The 26,009-nt window shown below is 44.4% G+C and overlaps 3 protein-coding genes across 4 annotated transcripts in view; 1 reads left to right on the top strand and 2 right to left on the bottom strand.

Annotated features, from left to right (window-relative positions):
* The window catches only part of LOC139420905 (proline rich 12b), a 37,006-nt gene extending 23,783 nt beyond the window's left edge, over positions 1-13,223 (bottom strand). The window contains exons 1-4 of the mRNA XM_071171319.1: positions 13,025-13,223; positions 6,940-7,094; positions 5,260-5,421; positions 733-5,120 (exon numbers count right to left, since the gene is read on the bottom strand). Coding sequence (XP_071027420.1) covers positions 733-5,120; positions 5,260-5,421; positions 6,940-7,094; positions 13,025-13,107 — 4,788 coding nt within the window. The 5' untranslated portion in view covers positions 13,108-13,223. The remainder of the gene's footprint in view (positions 1-732; positions 5,121-5,259; positions 5,422-6,939; positions 7,095-13,024) is intronic.
* LOC139420919 (uncharacterized) overlaps positions 1-26,009 on the top strand; it is a 439,502-nt gene that overhangs the window by 52,039 nt on the left and 361,454 nt on the right. The gene's annotated exons all lie outside the window — the stretch shown is intronic.
* LOC139422110 (proline rich Gla (G-carboxyglutamic acid) 2) lies at positions 15,243-24,370 on the bottom strand. The gene is made up of 7 exons (XM_071173258.1): positions 24,165-24,370; positions 23,548-23,652; positions 21,012-21,175; positions 20,846-20,879; positions 20,537-20,663; positions 19,996-20,139; positions 15,243-17,165 (listed from the first exon to the last, which is right to left on the bottom strand). The coding sequence occupies exons 2-7, from the start codon at positions 23,630-23,632 to the stop codon at positions 17,093-17,095; spliced, it is 627 nt and encodes a 208-aa protein (XP_071029359.1). The 5' UTR covers positions 23,633-23,652; positions 24,165-24,370; the 3' UTR covers positions 15,243-17,092.

The following is a 26,009-nucleotide window of genomic DNA, read 5'->3' as shown; positions in this document are numbered from 1 at the left end:
TCAATAAATATTCAACCCCTTTGTTAAGGCAAGCCTAAATTAGTTCAAGGGTAAAAATGTGCTTAACAAGTCACACAATAAGTTGCATGGACACAACACATCACTGAGTACCACTCTTCCTATTTTCAAGCATGGTGGTGGCTGCATCATGTTATGGGTATGTTTGTCATCGACAAGCACTTGGAGTTTTTTTAGGGTTAAAAATAAATGGAATAGTGCTAAGCACAGAGGAAAACCTGGTTTGGTCTGCTTTCCAACAAACATTGGGAGACAAATCCACCTTTCAGCAGGACAATAACCTAAAACACAAGGCCAAATATTTCCTGGAGTTACTTACCAAAAAGACATTGAATGTTCCTGAGTGGCCCAGTTACAGTTGACTTAAATCGACGTGGAAATCTATGGCAAGACTTGGAAATGGCTGTCTAGTAATTATAAACCAATTTGACAGAGCTTGAAGAATTACAAAAATAATAATGTGCAAATATTGTACAATCCAGATGTGCAAAGCTCTTAGAGATTCTCCCCAAAAGACTCAGATGTAAACCTTGCCAAATGTGGTTCTAACATGTATATTCTAAAAACATGTTTTCACTTTGTCATTATGGGGTATTGTGTGTATAATTCAGGCTGTAACACAAAATAAGGAATAAGTCAAGGGGTATGAATACTTACAGAGTCCATACAACTCGCTATCTAAACATGATATCACTCTGCTCATGTCTCCCTTACCTTGATAGGCTTGAAAGGTTTATGGTGCTGTGGATGCTGTTGATGAAGGTGTTGTAGGTGCTGCTGCTGTTGAGGTTGTATATTTTGCTGCTGTTGGAGGTGATGGTGTTGGTGCTGCTGTTGTTGAAAGTGCTGTTGTTGGTGGAACTGCTGCTGCTGCTGTTGTTGTTGTTGATATTGGAGGTCGGGTACTTTGTTCATTTCTCGGTGCATCTCTATCATCCCTTCCTCTTTCCTGCCACGCCCCCTACCCCGCCCTCGACCCCTGCGGGTCTCCCCGCCTACATTTCCCATCAGCCCCCTACAGTAGGGCGGCTCCGGGAGCGGGCGGATGCGAGGGCGCCCTCTGGGCCGAGGCGGCCCTTCACGTTTGGGTTTGGTCGGTTTCCTGCCCCTCTTCTTGGGCCCGTCGTGGGGTAGGAGCTGGGGAGGGGGGCCAAGGGAGGGGTAGCCGGACGGGTGGCAGAAGTCCAGGTCGCCCATCAGAGGGCTGAGGGAGCCCACCCCTGAGGCCCCTCCTCCTCCAGCCTTCCTGCAGCTGGACACCAGGTCGGGGAGGAGGTCAGGGAGCCGCCGGCTGTTCAGGCGGATGTCAGCGGGAACATCAGCCTTGTCCTCGTCATCCTCGAACTCATACTCCTGGGCGTAGTTCTTCTTGGCCTGCGGCTGCGGGTCGCGGCGCTGCTTCAGCAGGTGGAAGGAGCTGGTCTTCAGCAGCTTCTTGGGTCGGGAGGAGCAGAAGATGGGTGACGTCAGCCCGGCCAGACCAGAACCTCCACCCACGCCCGTACCCCCAATCATCTTGTTGGCGGAGCCGTCCCCAGGAACTCCCCCTGGAACCCCCAAGCCAAGGCCTGGGGTCTGGGACTGGATGAGGCCGAGCTGCTCTGTGTTCACAGTGGACGGGAGCTCATGGGTTTTCAGAGAGTCCAGGTCCAGATGCATGGTGCTGTTTTCTGTTTCCGTGAGGCTGTGGCAGTACCCATACCCCTGGTCGCCATGGTGACCCATCATGTCATAGCCACCTCCTCCATCACTGGTCTTGACGTCCACCATGCTGTCTGGTCCCTGTACACGTGCCTCAGACATACCTTCCTGCACCCCTTGGCCTGCCCCGGGAACCCCGGCGCAGCTCGACTTGGAGTAGTCGTCAGAGCAGAACATATCCTCCATGCCGGGGAAGAAGGAGCGATCCTCATCCTGTAAGAGGGAGTCTGGGAAACAGATGGAGGTCAGAGGCACAAACCTTTGCTGCTGGCCTTGGATCTGGCCCGCTTTCCCCACAGGGCTCACAGTGTCAAACTGGTGCTCTTTGAGCTGGTCCAACTGGGATTGACAGAGCTGGGGCTCCTGGTCCCTCTGATGGGGCGGAGGCTGCTGCTGCTGGGGCCCTGCGTTGGTTGTCAGGTGGTGGGAGTGGGGGTGGGCATGGGTGTGCGGGAGGGGGTGGTGCGGGTGGGTCTGCTGTTGGTGATGGACGTGGGGGTGGTGTGGGTTGAGGTGGTGCAGGTGGGAGGGCGTGGTTATTCCCAGGTCTGGCTCGGAGAGGAAGTCGTGAAGCTTGGAGGCAGTTTGTTGGGAGTGGTGATGAGACGGCAGCCTGTGCTGCTGCTGTTGTTGCCTGTGTCCGTCACCACTGCCCCCATCTCCTCCCCCCACCCCACTTCTCTCCACGGCCCCTCCACTGTCTCTGCTGTTGGCACGAGACAGGGTGCGCTCCAGCATGTCCAGCGGAGAAACCGAGTTCTGGCTGGCCTGGCCATAGTGGGCCTCCATAGCCTGGGACTGGAGTTGGAGCTGCAGCTGGGATTGAGACTGGGGCTGGGGATCCACCCCTGCTTGTCCCCCAGGCTCTGCCTCTCCACCTGCCCCCATCATGGCCTGCTGACTCATGGAGTGCTGCTGCTGCTGAGAAGCAGCTTGCTGGGTGTCCATCTTGTTGCGGGTAGTGTGGGACAGAACAGACTGGAGCATGTGGGCAGAGGGAGGCTGCTGGGGCTGGTTTGGAGGGGAGTCCATGAGGGAAAGGGAGGGCTGGGACTGTCGGGGCTGCTGCTGCAGTTCGGGTGTCTTCCGCAGGTATGGCAGCTCGGACGAGTCGGGAGGCTTTTTGAGCTCCATGTGAGGGTGGCCATGGGAGTGGGGGTGGGCGTGTCGGGAGTGGGTGTGTTGGGGGTGTGAGGGGGCCTGCGAGGGATGGTGGGGGTGCTGGGAGTGAGGGTGTTGGGAGTAAGGGTCACTCCTGCCGTAGTGCACCACTGAGCCGAGGGAGTCGTGTTGCTGCGGATAGGGAACGTGCGGGTTGGGGTGGGAGAGGGAGTCTGCCCCCCCCCTTCCTCCGCTGGCTCCTGCTCCAGACAGCCCACGTTCGTTCTTGGCCTGCTGCTGCTGTTTCTTCAGCGACATCTCCAACTGGCTCTCCAGGCCACCTCCGCTGACGTTACCTGCAGTACCGGGGACCGAGCTGTTGGTGGCGCTGTTGGTGCGGATGACACTCTGCAGGTGGTAGCGCTCCTCAGAGGCCTTACTCAGGTCGTAGGCCAGACCTTTGCCCCCATCCCTGGCCTGAGGGATGGACTGTGGCGGCTGCTGTTGGGTGTGGTGCTGGGACGGGTGAGGCGCAGGGCTCTGGGCATGCAGCAAGTGCTGGATCAGGAAGTCATCGTCATCCTCATCCTCCTCGTCTTGAGAGCGCTCCACTCCCAACATGTCGGTGTCTGGCTTGGGCTTGGGGGGCGTGGGGTGGTAAGACTGAGGCTGGGGGCCTCGGGTGTCGGGGTAGCCCTGCGGAGAGGACAGGAAGGCAGGGGAGAGGACGGAGGATAGGTATTTGTTCCCCCCGGCTCCCCCGGGGGACTGGGCAGGGCGGGCGGGAGCAGGAGAGTGCAGCCCAGGTCGAATGATGCCAGAGTTGCTGGAGGGAGAGGGGCTGGAGTCAGGGAGGTGGTATGAGCTGCCTCCTCCAGCTCCACTGCTACCACCTGATCCTGCACCCCCACCTCCTGAACCACCTCCACCAGCCCCGGGCCCTGCTCCGCTGACGGCTGACCCTCCACCCCCCCCAGACCCCAGGAGGGCAGGGGAGTGCCTTGGGCCACCGTACCCCAATGAGGGACTGCCTGCTCCCCCGAGGGAGGTAGGCAGCGAGCTGTATCCTGAGTCCGTCCCGTAGACCACCTCGGCAGAGAAGGAGCGGCCTCCTGGCCCCAGTCCTCCATACCCTTTCCCAGAACTCCCAGGGCCAGAGGTCAGGTCCTGGGCCTGGGGGGAGCTGAAGCCCCCATAGGGCTGGTGAGAGGGGAGGTGTGAGGGAGGGGGCTGGCTGGGGGAGTAGGACTGCTGCTGGGGAGGTGTCTGTCCAGGGAGGCCTGCGGTGGGCTTGGCGGGGGCCACAGGGGACCCGTATGCTGACAGGCAGGGTTTAGGAGGAGGCTGCTGGGCCGGGGCGGAGGAGACTGGAGGGGGAGGTGGGGGAGGGGGCGCAGACTGAATTGGGGGCTGCTGTCTGGATGGGGCTGACGAGGAGCTGGAGGAAGGGTTAGGGTTGGAGTTTGAGGAGGACGAGGAGGCTGAGGGCGGGGTGTGGGGGGTTCGGGAAGACGAGGAGCCCGAGGAGGAGTAGCCGCTACTGGAGCTGGAGTTCTTAGCCCCCTTCCCTAGACCTCCACCTGATCCTGACGAGGAGGCGGCTGAGGAGGTGTACGGGGTCTGGATGATGGGGCGGTACACTTGGTCTGACCGGGGGGAGGGTTTGGGGTCTGCTGAAGGGCTCTGCTCTCCCAGCGGACTGCAGGACACCCCTCCATGCCGGTGGTGGGAGATCTGCTGGTAACCCGATGCCCCACAGCTGAGGTAGTGCTGCAGGGGGTGGGGGGCTGAGGAGGAGAGCTGGGACTGAGCTGGAGAAGAGCGCTGGTAGTGCTTGATCACGCTGTCCTGCCGGGGGATGGCCCTTTCCTGGGGTGGCTGGGGCGGAGGGGGGGCGGGTGCCGATGAGAACACAGAGGCATTGTACAACTGGGAGGACTGGTCCTGGAGCTGGGAGGACAGCAGGTTAAACTGGGGAGGGGGTAAGTGGCGGCCTGAGGAGGAGGAGGAGGTTTGCGGCGGGCCTGTGGGGTCCTGCGACCCTCGGTAGGCGGCGCCCTGTGAGGAGAGTAAGCGGTCGAAGCCCAGGCTAGACTGCGAGGGCGTCTTGATGTGCAGCAGGGGGTCATGGGGGGACAGGAGGCCGTTGGACGTGGGGCTGAAGGTGGGGGAGTCCTGGAGGGAGAGCGAGGCGCCAGGGAAGGACCGCCCAGAGAAAGAGGCTGGGTGCTGGTAGGCCGAGAGGGAGGAGGAGGGGAAGGAGCCAGACCCGATGAAGAGCTCTGGCTGAGTGTGCATCGCTATGGGAAATGGAGATAGAGAGAAAGACAAGTAACAGATATTATTATAAATGTGCTGCTGTCCTTCATAACACTTAGAAAATGATGAACACGACTCAGTTGTACTTGAACATGACTCAAGACTGGCTCCTGCACTCACCAGTCTGCCAGGAGGGTGTTCGGAACTGGGAGAGGAGGGAGGAGGCTGAGGGGGGTGGCTGCCGACCCTGGGACTCCAGTGCTGAAATCAGGTTCATGACAGATGGGTCTGGACCAGAGGGACTGGCATGGTGTAGCCCAGTATCAAACAGCCCAGATAAGCCTAGAGGACATAGACACAAAAGCATTTACTCAACCACACACATTTTTCTGTTTATAGTGACTCATCTAAACAACAGTCTAGTCTAAACAAAAACACTTTGATAGAGATAAAAATGTACATGCTCCCTGACTAGAGGTCGACCGATTAATCGGAATGGCCGATTAATTAGGGCCGATTTCAAGTTTTCATAACAATCGGAAATTGTAATTTTTGGGTGCCGATTTGCCGATTTAAAAAAAAAATTGTATACCTTTATTTAACTAGGCAAGTCAGTTAAGAACACATTCTTATTTTCAATGACGGCCTAGGAACGGTGGGTTAACTGCCTTGTTCAGGGGCAGAACGACAGATTTTCACCTTGTCAGCTCAGGGGATCCAATCTTGCAACCTTACAGTTAACTAGTCCAATGCAATAACGACCTGCCTTTCTCTCGTTGCACTCCACAAGGAGACTTGCATGTTACGCGAATGCAGTAAGCCAAGGTAAGTTGCTAGCTAGCATTAAACTTATCTTATAAAAAACAATCAATCATAATCACTAGTTAACTACACATGGTTGATGATATTACTAGATATTATCTAGCGTGTCCTGCGTTGCATATAATCTGACTGAGCATAAAAGCATACAAGTATCTAAGTATCTGACTGAGCGGTGGTAGGCAGAAGCAGGCGCGTAAACATTCATTCAAACAGCACTTTCATGCGTTTTGCCAGCAGCTCTTCGTTGTGCGTCAAGCATTGCGCTGTTTATGACTTCAAGCCTATCAACTCCCGAGATGAGGCTGGTGTAACGAAGTGAAATGGCTAGCTAGTTAGCACGCGCTAATAGTGTTTCAAACGTCACTCCTTCTAGTAGTTGTTCCCCTTGCTCTGCATGGGTAACGCTGCTTTGATGATGGCTGTTTCGAGCCCAGGGAGGAGTGAGGAGAGGGACGGAAGCTATACTGTTACACTTGGCAATACTAAAGTGCCTATAAGAACATCCAATAGTCAAACGTTAATGAAATACAAATGGTATAGAGGGAAATAGTCCTATAATTCATGTAATAACTACAACCTAAAACTTCTTACCTGGGAATATTGAAGACCCATGTTAAAAGGAAGCACCAGCTTTCATATGTTCTCATGTTCTGAGCAAGGAACTGAAACATTAGCACATATTGCACTTTTACTTTCTTCTCCAACACTTTGTTTTTGCATTTAAAATAAGTATTCATTCAGTATTGTTGTAATTGTCATTATTACAAATAAATGTTTTATTTTTAATTTTTTCTCTTTTTTTTTTTTTTTTTAAATCGGCCGATTAATCTGTATCGGATTTTTTGGTCCTCCAATAATCGGTATCTGCGTTGAAACATCATAATCGGTCGACCTCTATCCCCGAGTGTGTGTATAGGTTAAGACAATATTGTACTGTAATAATAGGTATTCTAACATTCTATATGACAACCTTTTGGCATCATGCAGAGACCTCAATTTCACATTTGAATCAAGGTTCATATTAGCCCGGCCCCTTACCTAGACTCCGCCCAGCCCCCCATGCCCCGCCCTGTCCAGAGCTGCCAGGGTGGTGATTGGTTGCGTAGCCCTGCAGAGGGTGGGGGGTGCCATAAGCCTGGCGATGGAGCAGCTCTGAGTCCGGATGGGAGGACCTAGAACTCCCATACACCAGGCTGAGGAAAAAGGGAGGAAGGGGTGAGAAATCATTAATTAATGAAAAGTTGGATTATTCTTCTATATCAGGGATATCTAAATCGAGATCTGCAGTACAGCTGTTTTTCTTTTCTCTTTGGTAGATAATTGATTGATTAATGTAGCCTAATTGATTGGCCAGAGAGTCCACTCACTTAGGTCGGAATCAGTCTCTGATTATAGGGTGAATGTATGTCATTTTGTCTCAGGCAGCATTGACTTTATATTTATTTTCAATCGTCAAATAGTCATTCAATCAATCAATTATGAAAACCAGAAGTGCTGCAGACTTGATACATCCAAATTGGGATGCTCATGTTGTATACCAGGGGTATTCAAATCTTACTCTACGAAGTCAAGAGTACTGCTGGTTTTATTGTCTACCTGATTGCGCCGACCTGATGTCCCAGGTCTAAATCAGTCCCTGATTACTAGGAGAAGAACAACAAAAAAGCAGTAAAACTGACTGAGGTCAAGATTTGAATTTGCGGGTTGTATACGAATAGTGAGGCAAGAGAAGCATTGTGCATACAGGATATTACTGATAACCCATCATCGTCAATTAGGCCTAGATAAGGCTATTTTCTTGAAAGCCTACAGAATTTTACATAGCACATCCTGTTATCAAATAACAAAGAAATAGTTAATTTCCCAAAGAAAACAACTGTCAACATCCAACAAAATGGTAGTAGTGTGAGGGAATCAGCAAATGCAAGGCTTTCTGCATCGATAAAATCCTGTTCTAACCACAAAGCCTAAACAACAACAATGCATTCTAGTCCGGTTGACAGTGTCTCCCAGGCTTTGGTGATGGATTACCTTTCTAATCTACCTATACTCTCTTGTAGAGTTGTTTACTTAGGTATACTCCATACTGTATAAGGTCAAAATCGCCCTTTCCAGCCCACACCATAAAATATGAGCCAGTCTTGCACTTTACACAGGGCAACCTAACACTCAAAATAAGATATTGCTCATCAATATCAGCTGCTAAATAGAACTGGGAGCAACATTCACATGAAAGTCTGAATGAAAAGAAAGATTTTCAACAATCACTCCCACTTCTAATCACTTACTCGCACAGAGGGGAAAAACAACACCCAAACAGAGACCGTGTCCCAAATGGCCTGGTCAAAAGTAGGGCACTATGTAGGAATAGGGTGCCATTTGGGATGCAGTAGGGTACCTTTTAGGATGCAGTCAGTCTCGGAGAACAGAAAATCTCCATAGAGTCAAGAAATCAAAGGTTGGGCATTTTCATGAAGTCACCACACTACAGTGCAGTGTAGTCTCTACATTTAAATGATATTATTTCCTTCATTCATTCATGTGGAATACACTCAAAACTATTATGCATAAAGACAGTTATTATTAACTGTTTACTTATGAAGTCCTGTGATTCTATTGTTGAACTGCCCGATAACCATGGTCTTTTATCAATTAGATGTGCTCGCCTCCTGCGTCCTCTCTCCTCTGTCCTCTCTCGCCAAAGGTAATTGAGGAGAGGCGGCAAGGAGATGGAGAGTCGATGAAAATGGCTTGTAATGAAATGAGACTCTCCTTCTCCAATCGCACGTCATCAGGCAAATCAAGTTTACAGGTTGGAATCCGGAATCCCAAATCAAATGTATAAACTGACCAAAACGATTAAGCTAGTGCACAACCTTTTATCAATAAAAGGATAAGTATCATATTATTTTTAAATGTTTGCATGCTTTTTCTTAAAGGGGGTTTGGCAGATTTCAAAACATTTCCATGAAGGACTCAGGTAGGATACACTTGTGCTTCCTTGCCAAAAGGAGGACATCAAGGAGGGGAGGACTGTATTCTGTTTGCTTGCTAACAAATTTACACACTCTTCGACCACTCATCGGTTTCCGGGTCACGGAGGAGAGAGGACGGAGGAGAGAGGACAGTCTTTTTTGCTCCAACGAGAAAACCGGCATATCACCCTTTGGTTATCTTCAGTGTAATGTGATGTTGATTGGCCACCACTCTGTCACCATTCAACCAATCATGTGACTGTGACTAGCCACCTTAGCTGATTGGAATTGCTGTTCCCCAGTCATGCATAGAAAGCTAGCAGCAGAGGCGAGCGGTTATGACTGGACAACAAAGGCGAGATGAGGCGAGACCCATAGTGGTTTCATTGATAAAAGCGGGGTGACTGTCTGAGTGTATCGGTCGCTGACTCCTCCTCCTCCTCTGCAGCCGTGCTAAGTTTAGCCACGGCTCGGTTAGCATACGCCTCTATCTGACTCAGGAATCAGAGGTAATTTTCTCTGAATATGACGCGTCAGCGTGTTCAGCATTCTTGAGTTTGACACATCCATATATTCTACTGAAATCTTTATAATATGTTAACAATTGAAATATTTATGGCTAAGTGCTAAAATATCAAACTAAACCATAATCCCTAAATGTCGATTTCTATGTTTAAGAAATTGGTTCCATTGAAAAGAATGGTTCTGGAACTAGACACTATATTCTAGAACCAGACGCAGTCAGGTTCAGTACTTCCACTTTCCCAGAATATATGTACATTGAGAATTCAATGGGCTAAGCAAATGAGTCAATAGTATGTATTTAGTTGAGTGCTAATCTCTTGTACTGCTCAGATGCAATTTTCAAATGAGCGCACCACCTCTCCATCTCTTCCCATCCTGTTCTCTCTCCATCACCTCCTCTCCTCCTTCAACCTGTCATCTTCTCTCCTCTCCACATCTCCTCTCCTCCAAATTCAACCATTCCTTCCTCCTTTTCTTCTCTCCTCTACATCTCTTCTCCCACCCCCTCCCCTCCTCTCCAACTCTCTGTCGGGCCATATAACCATGATGGAGTGAGCTGCAGTCCTCAAGATTGTGAAAGAGGGGATGAATAAAGGAGGGGGAGCTATTAATCCTTCATTAAGTGCTTTCGCAATCAACCACTGTTCATTTCACCCTGCCTTTCCGTCCAGGCAGGTGTATGATGATAATAGGCTCAGTAGTTTAATACACTAGACATTTGTCTTCTACAGACATGCCTGGTACTAGTAAGAGCTGGTAAGAGCTTGGTATGGAGATTCTGAGCTAAACAAATGTATTCTACTGGTATTATTTCTATGGTTAGTTGAGTGCAGCTGAGGGCATTTTTTGGAACTCCGCTGTATTTACAATACAATATGATTCAGACTATAAATGGGCAAGACTATCAAAATGTGTCAAGGCTACCTGCAAGCATGTACAGGTATGATACCAAAATAGATGTAACCACTATACAGTCTCATATAATCATACAACTGATTAAATGACTCATACATATTGGAATATGTTCATTAATTGCACATTAAAATAAAAGGTTTCTATAAACGTATTCACTTCAATTAATATGGCTGAAGATAAAATATTTTGTAACTGTCATCCAATGTTGGTTTCGGTTCATTACCCTAGAACAGTAGTAGAACAGTAAAGTAGTAGTAGTTTCTGTTAATTTATCTTTTTCAATAAAGGCAGCCAGACAATCCCACATTAAGGAGCATGAGGTCATCATAAGAACACCAGGACTACATCAATCTGCCTGTGGGCTTGGAGATGCCCTTGACTCTGGGATTCAGCCATCAAAAAAAAAAAAAACTGCTGGCTAGGCTAGATCAGCTGACCCGCAAAAGAACATATGTGTGTGTGTGTGTGTGTGTGTGTGTGTGTGTATATATATATATATATATATATATATATATTATTTTGGGGCCTAAATACTCCTTGGTTTAAAGATAAAATACAGTAGTAGACTACATAAAACATTGTATGTATCTCAAAACTGTCAGTTACCAAGGTTACAGGTCTTGGTACAATAGTCTATTCTGCATAAGCAATTACTATAGCTTTGAAATAGTTTTTGCAGTGATTTGATCATTTGCATCTTTGTGGAACCAATGAGTATTCAGGCCCAAAATAGAAAATATGGTAACACTTTATAAGAACAATATAATAAGTGGCACTACCAGTGAATGACACTGTAATAGAGGGCACGGTTAGGGCTTTATGCAATTGCTCCATGTACAAGCTCAGTCAGAATGCAACATTTATTTGCCTGTGGGACTAATACTTGAGAGTTATGTCCCTTACAACCATTATGCAATGGTATTTTGCTCATATTAAATCTTATCGCCAATCGGGAATTTCACAGTATCTGCGTTTTAAAAACAAATTATCCAAATAAACTGGTGTTTACTGCGAGCTACACTGTTGATACATGTAAACGTACTCAGTAGCAAGATTGATTTGGTTGTCCCGGCGACGACTGGTAATGTGCGTAGCCTTTGAAATGTAAGTAGGCCCCAATTCATTAAAAACACAGGAGACGGGGCATTTTAAGACACACAATGTCAAACATGGTAACATTTCGTTACATTAATAACGTTCTTACATGATATATCATTCCCGTTTAAATTCATGCGTTAACGGAAATTAGAGATGATTTGAGATATTTTACCAGTAGCTAACGCGTTAATGTTAGCTGGCTAACGTTCGGTTAAGCAACTGTCTCTCAATACCGCATAACATGAGTTAGCTAGCTGGGTAGTGAGTTCTGGCAAACATCACACAAGCCATAATTTTAGCTAATGACATTCGTTGGTGTTTATGATCGATTCTTATACATTTTACTTTGTAGCCAAAGACCTGCAGCATTGAGTCAATGCAGAATAATTTAACTTGAACAGAACAACTAACGTTAGCTAGCAAGGACAACAGTTACCTGTAACCTTTAAGCTAGCTAACTTTACCCCAAAATGGCTATAGCTAGTAGAGGTTTTTCTCGCATGAATGAAAATGCAGTTGGTGCACACAAAAAAGTAATACACCTATCATTGCACCTGTTAATAATACGCCTATCACCTAAACTTGAGAGTGACGTTAGACAGTTACTGTATTACACACGGTGTACCGTTACCAATTTATTCAAGTTTCCATCAATACAATTTCTAGGCTTAAAGCTATCTTGGGAGTTATTACCCCTATATAGAAAAACATTTGCACTAACATCCATGCTGCAACTGCTGCTGCTTTAATAATTGGATTTAATGTACTCGTGCTTGCAGAGTGAGTTAATTAAAATACCTTACAATTCACTAGCTAGCTGTCACTAAATTGTCACTGTTATTAGCTTAAGTTATGAAAAGTGTTTACTCTTAATTGTTTGATGATAGCTGCATATCTTGATTTGATTTAGCCTACACTCATCCTACAGTGTATTTGCGAGAATGCGAGACGATGAAAAAGCAACCCTGCAGCACCACCATTTCTAGCATAAAGGCAATTTTATTTGTAGACAGTGTGCTAGCTACAGTAATCTGCCGACAGGAGCCTAGCTACAAACATTGCATTTTGCATCGTCAAATGCATTTGGTTTGTATAGCTAATTAGCACCAACCATTGCTTTGTAAACGTATTACGCAATTAATGCATTAGTAAAGACAACCCCGTATGCATTCATATAATTATGGAATATTGTGAAAAATGCAAAAGTTCTTTGCCAATATCATTACATGATTATTTTTCTTCATTTCTGATTATTCACTAGCCAGCTAAAGCTAGCTGTATCCTCCCAAGTACAACCCATCCCCCCTCTTTTCGCCCCTCTCCCCCCTCTTTTTTTCTGTCTCGGTCTACCTTCCGTATCGCGTATTAACTCTCAATCGCGTTCCTTGCATCCTCAAGACCCCCCCCCACCAATCTTGCTAATGACAATACTGATAGCCTTGCTATAGCCTATCTGGCGCTTGCAAACAATGTAATCTATATATATAATCGGAGCGATAGAGGGAGCACAGATTGCATTGCCTCTATCGGCATGGGCATTGTTACAGCAAGCTAAGCATATTTATGCATCCAATGTATGAGGGCGCACATGTACGGGTACAAATGCTTACCTTGCCTTGGCCGATCTCTCGTAACTCCATCCCGTACCAGCGCCCAAATCACCGAACCCTGTACCAGGATAATTTCTTTCCATTAAAGAAAAGACGAGAGATGAAGATGGAGAGATAGTGAGGGGGTAGGGGAGGGAGGAGATGTCTTAAATTCTCGCACGCTATCACTCCCTGTGTCCTTTTTTCCCCCTCTGCTCAGTGTCTGTTTATTTCTCCCGATTCACTAGCAAGTCCTCAAGACTGAGACCAGCACGGAGGGGGAGAGGAATGGAGGGGAGGAGAAGGAGGAGGGGGATATGGAGGATACAGAGGGAAGGAGGGGGTGGGTGGGGGGGTCACACCAACCACCACCACAAAAATCCGGTTTCTTCCTTCCCTCCCCTCTTCAACTCGCTATATATTTCAATGTCTATTGTCCTTCTCGGCACCACCAGCGATTCAACTGATGCTAGCGCGTAGCCTAAACTAGTCTGTGCAAAGCTAAATATTTGGTGCCCATGTTTCACTCTAGAATGATGTACGCTCTCTTACAATCCCCTGTCCCCTACGTTGTTGAAGTATTGTATTTCTAAATTTATTTGGAAATAATATATATATATATATATATATATATATATATATATATATATATATATATAAAATGTGGCGATTCTATTATAGCGACAGTGTCTATTGTTTATATTTTGGCATGCCAGTTCCCTCTCCAAAATACATTTACACACACCCCCTCCCTAATATTGGTAGCATAGGCAGCCGATAGTGGGCGCTAGATCTGCACTATTGTGTAGAATTTATGTTCCCAGACCGTAATGCACTCGTATACACCGTGCGTGCCTGACGAATCAAATGGAATTATTTGACTGGTCTCTGTTCGCAGCATACTTCAGTCGGAGACTGCCAGGCGTGATGGACAAAAAGTAATCAGCGATTGGATCATCTCTAACCGGCTCAGAAAGCCCGCCTACACGACCAATCAGATGAAGGAGGGTGATAACCAAATACACAACGTCACTCAAATGCATAACATTGAGAAAGGACAAAAGTTTTGGGCAAAAGGGTAAATTGGCTTTTCTTTTTTAGATAACTAGTAGCTAACTTTTATTACGCTCATGTAAAATGAGCTAGCTAGCAAGCATATGGAATTCCATTCCAAGCACATAGAAGTTATTCTATTTGATGGAGTAACATTGCTAGTTTCCCTACAAGCCTTTCATTCTAATATTCTTGAGCTTCAACAGATGCACAGCCTTTGGCAGGGGAAAAAAACTCAGTTGGGAGAGTAAAAGTCTCCCAACTTGAAGTTGTGAGCACAAAGACATATGAATGCCACCATGGAAAAGACAGTCAAACAAAAGCCAAATATAAATATGCTGCTGAAATGAACATGAAGGCAGTAAGTTCAAAGACCGATCACTGTCATTTATACCATACACTTTTACATTAATTTAATTTTAATAATGTTAAAGTACCAACCAACCAACAATGGAGTGTACCGCAATAAAATGTAAGATGGGGCTTTATGTAATGATGAGTACCATTTTATGTGTAATGTGTATATAAAACTGTATTCCTATCATGTTATACTGTGTATAAAATGACCATGTATATAAAGTTTATGAATAATGTACAGTATATGAAAGAATATCTGTACAATTAAAGTACAATTAAAAAGAAAAACAAGGTTACCTTTGTCATCCAAAGAGGGGAGTGGATGGGCCAATAAAATAAATACAAATAAAGAGTATGTACAGGGCCTTTAGACAATATTCACACCCCTTGACTTTTTCCACATTTTGTTGTGCTACAGACTGAATTTAAAATGGTTTAAATGTAGACTGTGTCACTGGCCTACACACAATACCTCATAATGTCAAAAGTGGAATTATCATATTTTTTTTTTTTTAACAATTTAATAAAAAATGAAAAGCTAAAATGTCGAGTCAATAAGTATACAACCCCTTGATTATGGCAAGCCTAAATAAGCTCAGTAGTAAAAATGTGCCTAACAAGTCACATAATAAGTTGCATGGAAACAACAACATTTATGTGAAACTGTGTACGTTTTCAAGGTGTGTCAATTTGTCTGTCTTTACATGCCATTTTAAAAACAATGCTGATATTGGAGTAAACCTATTTTGGGTTAAAACAAGTAACTGAGTAAGGGAAAACATAATGATAAGCTTTCATGCTGAGTTTGAAAAAGACATCCGATTACCACTTTACATTTAGAACGGTTGGTTTTATTATAGCTAATAAATAAAGAAATCATTGTGATAAAAATGGTGCCGCGTTCACTTACTAGTCGGAACTAGAATTTCCGACTTGATGATTCGTTGAACGCGGCACGTGCAGAACTACAACCATTTAGCAAGCCAGAAATGTCAGTATCCTAGATCCGACTACCATTTGAACGCAGCATAAATGCATGTCTCTCGTCTGCCCCTGCAAACTGGTCAGCATACGCGTGATCCACTGCCTCATCTAATTGGTCAAGTAGGCGGGCCTTCTGACTTTGGCAACGACTACAATATTCGTACCGCGCAACATATTGTTCCTCGCGTTCTTTTGTAAAAACCAATTATAAATAGACCTGAGAGAATTGAAGAGAGGTTTCGCGGCCATACTATAATCTTGATGTGAGGGTTACACGTCATTTTCTTCTTAAGACGCCATTTTTTTAGAGCGGCTGGTTGGATCGCATGTTAGCACACTCTCTCCCTCTCCCCACTTCCTCGCTTTCTCTCCCTCTCCAGTGCGCACACACACACATACGCAGTGTCTGCTAATCCAACTCTTTCTAAAAGCCAATTTATGTTTGATCCGAAATGTGGTCAGAGACTTCGTATGACGGGTGTGACGCAATTGCGGAGCCACCAGAGGAATGCAGAGGCCAAATCATGCGCTGTACCGCATCGCCGTGCGCCTCTCAAATTTTGTAACAAAGCGAAGGGCTCTGTATAGCTCCGCATTGACAAGATTGGCTGAGGGTAGGTGGGAGCGGGAAGTCCAGTATAAACACTAACTCACTTCCTTGACAAATTCCTTCACAATAGCTCGGCTCAGTTAAGCACAAGAAGTATGAAGGCCCTGATGTCTGCGGAGGCAGCATCGTAGTAAATGCTATACGGCCACCTCAGATGCAGACTGACCAGCCTTTAGTCATATACACAGAGAACATTCTCAGACAGAATACAGTGTAGCACAGGCCAAAAGGGTACATTTGGGAGCAATGCAAGATACATTTCGATTAAAGAGTGCAGATATATGCAGGGTTGGGCGGATTACTTGAAAAATGTAACCGTTACCGTTACTCAATGCTGCAAAAAATAAAGTAATCAGTACCGTAACATTTTGGATTACTCATTTCTGAATCGGGAGAAATAAACAGACCCTGAGCAGAGGGGTAAAAAAGAAACGTGCAACTCTATGGAATCTAGATGACTGTCTGATTGACCAGTGGGATAGGTGCAAAACGTTTTATTCAAATGTTTTGAATAAGAAATGTGTATAAATATAGACTTAATTTCAGAGCGGTCTGTCATGTACCAATACAGATAAAAACAACCGAGATAAAACAAACATTAGACAACATGTTGACCTAAATTCTATACCATCTGCTAGTTTATACATATTAAAGGAAATTCCATTAGCCCATTGTTGAAATAGTCCCAAAATGTTTTGCTTGTCATCAATCAAGTTGTCAAGATATGTAACTTTCAAAATAGAGGAATCATCCCCATATGATGCATTTTGCAATCAATGGATTGCTTCTCTTTCTCACAGGTAACCTCTTAACAAGTCTTCATCCCATTCCCTTAATTTCTCTATCTATAACATCCTTCAGCCTTGCCCCCCTATGAACTCCCCTCTTCCCCCGAATAAAAAAAAAAAGAAATGCTCTCCTATTATATGGACATTTCCCGTATCTATTTCAACAACTCACAGGAGTTGAAATGTTCACAGCTGTGCTCACTTATAACTGTCCAGAACTCCAATTGATGCTTGTAACACACACACACACACCCACTCTTCATGAATGGCCCTTTTTAAAATGTCCTTTCCTCCTTTTCACTCAGTGTCCACAGTATTTGCAGTAATCTCAGTATTGTCAGCTGGGTCAGGAGGTACTGATGGCACCCCCCTGTGGAAAAAAGAGATAGAGAAAAAAAACGAGAAATAGGTTGTGACATGAATGAAAGATGCAGACAGACCAGTGATCTAAAGTAACCCTTAATTCGTTTTTGGGAGGGTATCTGTACTTTACTATTAATATTTTTGGCAACTTTTACTTCACTACATTCCTAAAGAAAATAAATGTACTTTTTACTCCATACATTTTCCCTGACACCCAAAAGTACTTGTTACATTTTGATAGGAAAATCGTCTAATTCACACGAGTGAACAGCCCTGGTCATCCCTACTGCCTCTGACCTGGCAGACTCACTAAACACAACTGCTTTGTTTGTAAATTATGTCTGAGTGTTGTAGTTTCAACTGTTCTGCCTTATTATTATTCGACCATGCTGGTCATTTATGAACATTTGAACATCTTGGCCATGTTCTGTTATAATCTCCACCCGGCACAGCCAGAAGAGGACTGGCCACCCCACATAGCCTGGTTCCTCTCTAGGTTTCTTCCTAGGTTTTGGCCTTTCTAGGGAGTTTTTCCTAGCCACCGTGCTTCTACACCTGCATTGCTTGCTGTTTGGGGTTTTAGGCTGGGTTTCTGTACAGCACTTTGAGATATCAGCTGATGTACGAAGGGCTATATAAATCAATTTGATTTGATTTTGATTTGATAGTGTGCCCCTGGCTATACATCAATAAACATTTTTTAAATTGTGCAGTCAGTCAGTTTGCTTAATATAAGGAATTTGAAATTATTTTTACTTTTGATATTTAAGTAAATTTGAGCAATTCCATTTACTTTTGATACTTAAGTATATTTAAAACTAAATACTTTCAGACTCAATTAGTATTTTACTGGGTGACTTTTACTTGAGTCATTTTCTATTAAGGTATCTTTACTTTTACTCAAGTATGTCAATTGGATACTTTTTCCACCACTGAGACAGACACACAGTTGACAGACATGCATATTACACATAGTACACAAAGCTGGAATACATTCACGCACAGTACACATTCTTAAACTGTGGTGGCACATACAGTGGGGCAAAAAAGTATTTAGTCAGCCACCAATTGTGCAAGTTCTCCCACTTAAAAAGACGAGAGAGGCTTGTAATGTTCATCATAGGTACACTTCAACTATGACAGACAAAATTAGAAAAAAAATCCAGAAAATCACATTGTAGGATTTTTTATGAATTTATTTGCAAATTATGGTGGAAAATAAAAATTATGGTCAATAACAAAAGTTTATCTCAATACTTTGTTATATACCCTTTGTTGGCAATGACAGAGTTCAAACATTTTCTGTAAGTCTTCACAAGGTTTTAACACACTGTTGCTGGTATTTTGGCTCATTCCTCCATGCAGATCTCCTCTAGAGCAGTGATGTTTTTGGGGCTGTTGCTGGGCAACACGGACTTTCAACTCCCTTCAAAGATTTTCTATGGGGTTGAGATCTGGAGGCTGGCTAGGCCACTCCAGGACCTTGAAATGCGTCTTACGAAGCCACTCCTTCATTGCCCGGGCGGTGTGTTTGGGATCATTGTCATGCTGAAAGACCCAGCCACGTTTCATCTTCAATGCCCTTGCTGATGGAAGGAGGTTTTCACTAAAAATCTCACGATACATGGCCCCATTCATTCTTTCCTTTACACGGATCAGTCGTCCAGGTCCCTTTGCAGAAAAACAGCCCCAAAGCATGATGTTTCCACCCCCATGCTTCACAGTAGGTATGGTGATCTTTGGATGCAACTCAGCATTCTTTGTCCTCCAAACACAGCGAGTTGAGTTTTTACCAAAAAGTTATGTTTTGGTTTCATCTGACCATATGACATTCCCAATCTTCTTCTGGATCATCCAAATGCTCTCTACCAAACTTCAGACGGGCCTGGACATGTACTGGCTTAAGCAGGGGGACACGTCTGGCACTGCAGGATTTGAGTCCCTGGCGGCGTAGTGTGTTACTGATGGTAGGCTTTGTTACTTCGGTCCCAGCTCTCTGCAGGTCATTCACTAGGTCCCCCTGTGTTGTTCTGGGATTTTTGCTCACCGTTCTTGTGATCATTTTGACCCCACAGGGTGAGATCTTGCGTGGAGCCCTAGATTGAGGGAGATTATCAGTGGTTTTGTATGTCTTCCATTTCCTAATAATTGCTCCCACAGTTGATTTCTTCAAACCAAGCTGCTTACCTATTGCAGATTCAGTCTTCCCAGCCTGGTGCAGGTCTACAATTTAGTTTCTGGTGTCCTTTGACAGCTCTTTGGTCTTGGCCATAGTGGAGTTTGGAGTGTGACTGTTTGAGGTTGTGGACAGGTGTCTTTCATACTGATAACAAGTTCAAACAGGTGCCATTAATACAGGTAACGAGTGGAGGACAGAGGAGCCTCTTAAAGAAGAAGTTACAGGTCTGTGAGAGCCAGAAATCTTGCTTGTTTGTAGGTGACCAAATGCTTATTTTCCACCATAATTTACAAATAAATTCATAAAAAATCCTACAATGTGATTTTCTGGATTTTTTTTCTCATTTTGTCTGTCATAGTTGAAGTGTACCTAAGATTAAAATTTACAGGCCTCTCTCATCTTTTTAAGTGGGAGAACTTGCACAATTGGTGGCTGACCTGATACTTTTTTGCCCCACTGTACATACACACCAGTGGAGGCTGCTGAGGGGAGGATGGCTCAATAATAGCTGGAACGGAGTAAATGGAATGGCATCAAACACATAGAAACCATGTGTTTGATACCATTCAACTCATTCTGCTCCAGCCATTACCATGAGCCCGGCCTCCCTAATTATGGTGCCACCAACCTCCTGTGATACACACACACACAGACCTACCCAGAGTAAGGTGGCGGGGGCGCGTCATGCTGCCCACTGCGTGTCAGGGCTTCGCCGTAGGAGGGCAGTCCTGGAGCGATGATTCCTGCCAGAGGCACTGTCTCTTGGCCAGGCTGGCCATCCACAACTATCCTCACTGGAGCACTGAAACATTACAGAAAAGTCATACTAGGTTAGGCTACGCACAAGTAATTTTGCCCACACACACACCAAATAATGGGAAGACTCAGGGTCCATTGTTCATTTCTGAAATATTGTTTCTGCTATGTAGGGCTATCCAGGATTACATATGCCTATTTTATCATGTTATATTGGCTACTGTAATTAAAAAATAATAAAATACAATGTACTTTATCATATATGTTGCTACAATGTAGTGCTACCAGGGATTACATAGGCCTACTTTATCATATGAAATTTGCTGACAGGTAGGGCAACCAGGCAATAGATGCCTTAGGTTAGGTAGGCTATACTATACAGACTTACACTCTAAGATCGACACAATAACATACATAGACACAACACACACACTCAATCTTACCTGCCTGCTGTCCTACCAGCTTTGTTCTTGTAACAGTAGCAGCCCAGCACCGTGGCTATGACAGCAGACACTAGAACAGCCAAGATTCCTGCCACTAGACCAGACACATCCACTCTGGGAGCTGTATCTAAAGAACCAACACAATAAATACATTTGCAATGTACATTATATTAATATTATAGCCTGTGCGATGATAAATCATCAATGCTAGCATCATCCATAGAAAAACATCAGGACAGTAGTGAGAATGTAAATGTCAACATTGACTTCGTATAGGTTTATAAAGGATCCCCCCACAAAATATCTTACTGTGACTGCTGGAATATGTGCTCCAAAATACATTCTGGGGAAAATAGAAAATTCAATGAGTCAATTCATTGAACAAGCTTACAGTATTCTTAATGTGTGTAAATAAAACAATTTCCAACAGACTTTCATGAAAGGTACCAACACATTCACTGGCCCCTTCCCTCACCGTTTGGGGTGTGTCCTCAAACACCTCCCTGGCCTCCTCGTAGGTGCACACCTCCTCTATGCACTCCCTCTCAAGGCTGTCTGGCGTCACCAGCTCCAGGTCCCATTTGTTCCAGAGCAGCGAGCGAGACAGGTACGAGGACGCAGACTGTTGTCCCAGGAACACTGGACCCAGAAAGAGAGAGAAAAAGAGAGAGAGACATTGTGTGAGAGACAGAGAGGGAATAAGACAGACCGAGAGAGAGGATATTCATGAGAATGAGATTGAGGTTGATATAATCGCAATGGTGTCAGAGATAGAGACAGAGCCTCTTTCTCACACACACACTAGCAATCATTTATCACAAGTCTGACTTCGACAGACAAAAGAAAAGTCAGTATTGAATGGATAACCTCACAATCAGATGGAAATAGAAAGAGTGAAGCAAAATAACAATTGCCTAACACAGTGGTTCCCAAACTTTTTCACTCTTCTATCATTGGGGAACACCTCCTCCCCTACACTGTCCATGACACAAACTGGTCACACCCCTCTTGTTTGAGAGAATTTTGCACATTTCAAACTTATTTCCTGTAATTCTATACATTATTCCATGGGGTGGTGACTTTTTGGACATTTTAAAGCACATTCTTGCAATTCTACACATTTTGCCATGTGGTGGAGAAAACATTTATGAGTTTTAAAGCAAGTTTCCTGCAATTCTACACATTTTGCCATGTCTTGTATGTGTTCATGTGATAACTGAGTGACAAACATTATAACAAAATCAATGGGCAAAGAAACCCTGTTTCTGACAATTTATAAATAGCTTTCTAAAGGTTTGCATGACTGACATGACAATAGGAAAATTGCTGATTCACTATCCAATCACAAAATTGCACATTTTGCATTCTACCATGACAACTTTCAAGAGTAAGTTGAAAGCCCAACATAGTTCCTTAATGCCTCACAGCTTGGGAACCACTAGCCTAATATGACCCTACATGAAAATAAGGTGAAAGGGGGTAAACTTGCCTCCAAAATAGTTTGAACTGAATGCACATTTGGACAGACACATTCTCTCCCTCTCAGTGCTAGTGTGCACACTTGAGAGTGTTAAGGACAAACAGACTCAGTGGCATGTATTCATGGATGCCAAGGGAAACCAGGCAATCCCCCCCAAAAAATTGACAAAAAAATAAATAAACATTAAATAATTCACCTTTAGTCTCTCTGTGTTTCATAATTCTTTCAATTTTGCAAGAAGAGGCTGAATGTACATCATCGGAGAAAGCATCAGAAACAGTGCCCCTTTGTCTCTGTATGTGATGCCCATCTATTTGATGCTGTCTGGTCAAAAAGTGTATGACATTGTTGCCGCCCGTAGCATTGAACGCAAGGGAAGCCAGCAAACATTTGTCCTCCCTTGAAAAAAAATGATGTATAAAACAATAGCAAATCAGTGCTAAGCTAAACTGAGTGAGATCAATTGTGAATGGTCCTGGCACACAAAAAAAGTGTCAAGGGAAGCCAGTTTGGATTTGGCTTCACACCAATCACTGACAGAAAAATGTGAATTGTTGTCGTTGTCCTCCAGTGGCTAGCTAGCTAAAATTGGCCCTTTCCTAACTTACCTATTGATGGAGAAAGGGATTTGGACTTGTGGTTTTACTTCATTCTCCGTACTGGCCAATGATTATAACAGAGATTCTGATCCAACTATAAATTCATTCATTGTGCCCCTGGTCCGAGAGGATGAAAGTTTAATATGTAGCTAGATGTAGTAGGCTAATGTTAACTAGCTGGCTCATTGTTGCCCATGAAGTTAGCGAGCAAGCATTTTAGCCAGGTAGCCTAGAACAAAAACTAAAAATGTGTAGTGTATGACAAAGTCATAGACAATATCATCAACATCAAAGAGAGGAGGATGGCATTTTTCTACAAGTAGGGTGAGTCAACATGTTTTTTCTACTTACACCACACTCACACACACACACACACACACACACACACACACACACACACACAAATCAGAACCATGGACAGCCACATCATATTTAGCTTACGTTGATTGAACAAAGTTGTTTATTGTAAATTTTAGTTGTCACTGTATTAGACTAAGCATAGGTGATTTGATGATATTGAAGCTGAAATGGGCAGCTCCTGTTTCTTTGCAACTTGCGGTAACTGTTCGTGGTTCTAAATCAATAGTTGTTTAGTAGTCAGAAAATGTCGGAAACATTAACTTGCTTGACGATGCTGTAGGTCATGTAACTGTTTGTTACATGCAATATGCTTTGTGGACTTCATCAGACAGAGGTTACTCTCCGGGTTTGTGATGAAACAAAAGGTGTGGTCGAATTTATTCTGTCACTGTCTCCTTATTGTCTCAGCCCTAAGCCTATGTATCACGGTGGCAAGGCATATGAACTAACAGGTTATACAGCAAACAACACAATTATCACAACACATAGGTTGTAATATGGATTTTTTTTTTCTGGCTTGGCTTCCCCAGTGATTTTACCCACACACTTCTACTGAACAGATGTGTGTTTACCTTCATTGTGGCTGTAGACTACTCTGGCCCAAGCCAGGGGGAGCAGCGACAGCATGCCAATACATATCTCTGCCAAGCCTGGCATTTCTCAAGCAGGAGCGACAACTGAAACAAAACGTATTTATTAATTATTGCTCTAAATTAATATCCAATACTCAACACATTATTCAGTGATTTTTTTTATGTAAAAAGGGCGCACACACACACCAGAAAAAGGTGATACGGAAAATCAGCCATTTTGTTTGACTATGTCGCCCTCTAGAGGCGCAGTTTAAAACGAAACAAGAGCTACTTTTAGAACGTTTCTATGTAACAAAATGTAATCACATAGGAACAAAAACCTACACTGTAGCGTATCGTAGCCCTACTTATAGTAAGTAGGTAGGCCTACTTAATAATAAGAAATATAAAGAAATCACATTTTATTTTTCTATTTTAACAAAATATTTGTTCGGCTGCATTGGGAAAAGAGAAAGTACAATTACCAATAATTAACTAGCATAGCTGTAGTCATATCGATAATAAACAAATGGCCAGTGATGCCAGCCCAATAATTTTGGTCGAAAATAATTGATCGTTTAGCCTAATTCGTTAAAACAAGAAAATATTATCCTTACCTTGTGTCTTTGGTGTTTCCGCCTCGAAACTTGTGAAAAACTGAATATTTAATCCTCTATTTACAACTCGCTCACCCAGGCTTTCCTTGACTTAAACAATTACTATGAGCTATTATATGCTAATTAAATTGTTTATTATAAAGTTTTTTTTGTGCTAATTTACGACAGGTAAAACATCTACCCAAATGTACCTATCAGGCAAACACCCTGCCAAAACGTCACACGACATGACATACCTGTTTTACAACATGCCTTATGCTCATGGGGGTGTGAGGGCAGAAAGGGGGAGTTTCCTGAAATTGTGTGCGCGTCAGTGTGTGAAAGAGAGGAAGAGAGATCAACCAGGATCTTGGGTACACATATCCCACATGCAAACAGTTGCCATCATGTCACCTTAGCCTATGATAAAACTATAATTTTCTGTAAATTAAAACGTTACAGATTTGTTATGTTTACTATTGTAACGACATTCAATACTATGCTATAGCCACAGGCAGGGGGCTAAGGTGAGGAATGTATGACACCTGGGCCCTGTCATTGAAACAGGAGCCTTATCATCCATTCATGGGTATGATGGTAAAAGAGATAACCCTTGGGGCAGTGGACTTTGGTATTGTATACTTAATACTTAGATGTTGACTTATATAAATTACAAGCAATATACAGCATACATGGTTAATATTTGACATTTACCTCGGCTTGATTACATTTATCAATAAAAGCAGCCCCTAAATGGCATAAGCTGCTCATCAACAGTAATGTTGGGCCCGGCGTTATAAAACAGGGAAGGTGGTCAACCCCCTTGTCCCCCACTGACCTGATTGCAGCAAGCTTGTCTCTTTGCTGCAGAGCTGGTCTGGTGTCTCGATTATCAAAGCGGATGATCCTGGAAAGAATGGGGAAGTTTTCCAGAGACATTGTTGCACAGAAAAGTTCTCTGCCAGTTTCTGCATCCCACAGGGTTTCTGTGGATTCCCCACTGGATCTGAAAACACCAGCAAGGATAAGAACCCCAAAGTATGCATGTAAATGGTCCATATCCTTCCATCTCTCTCCAAAAACATGCCTTCCCTCCAAATTAGTGTAGTCCAGAATGATTTTCTGGATGGTGTCTGAGATGAACAGTTCAAAAGAATACTTTTTGTCCTGCACACGAGTAACCGCCATCCGCGTCGGCCCAGGTTGCATCCTTATCACATTGGCAGCCATGCGGGTGGGTCATTCCTTTGTGCAAGAAGACCATTCAATTTCACCATTTTTTGGCATCCATATTTCTCCCCCTGCAGGCTGCTGATGGGCTGGTCCTGGCTGCTGAAGGGCTGGTCCTGGGGCTGGCTGCTGAAGGGCTGGCTGCTGAAGGGCTGGTCCTGGCTTCTGAAGGGTTGGTCCTGGGGCTGGCTGCTGAAGGGCTGGTCCTGGGGCTGGCTGCTGAAGGGCTGGCTGCTGAAGGGCTGGCTGAGGGTCATTCTCATCCTCTCCTTCCAACTCACTGTCAGACTCCAAATTGACAGAGACAAGATCCTCAAATTTCTGAAAATTCTTCATCTTCAAGTAGAAGACGCTCTTTCCACACTAGCCTCTCTCTCTGCAAAAAATATTTCTAAGGCCCTCTGAACAGAGATGATTTTTGCCATGCTGATTGATTGTGGTAAGGAGCCACACATGCAAAGCTATTTATTTGTTGTGTCCCTCCCCTAATTTGCACCTGGCTGGGATGGAGTGTGGGAAAATACAGAATTTTTTTACAATGTATTGAAATAATGTAATATCGTTGTGTATTTTCACACAACAAAGGGTACAGAGTGCGAGAAAAGCGGGAGACAGACAGGTTCTTGGTGCTATGTT

This window comes from Oncorhynchus clarkii, chromosome 12 (genome assembly GCF_045791955.1).
Source record: "Oncorhynchus clarkii lewisi isolate Uvic-CL-2024 chromosome 12, UVic_Ocla_1.0, whole genome shotgun sequence".
NCBI lineage: Eukaryota > Metazoa > Chordata > Actinopteri > Salmoniformes > Salmonidae > Oncorhynchus > Oncorhynchus clarkii.
This window is presented reverse-complemented; position numbering and strand designations above follow the sequence as displayed.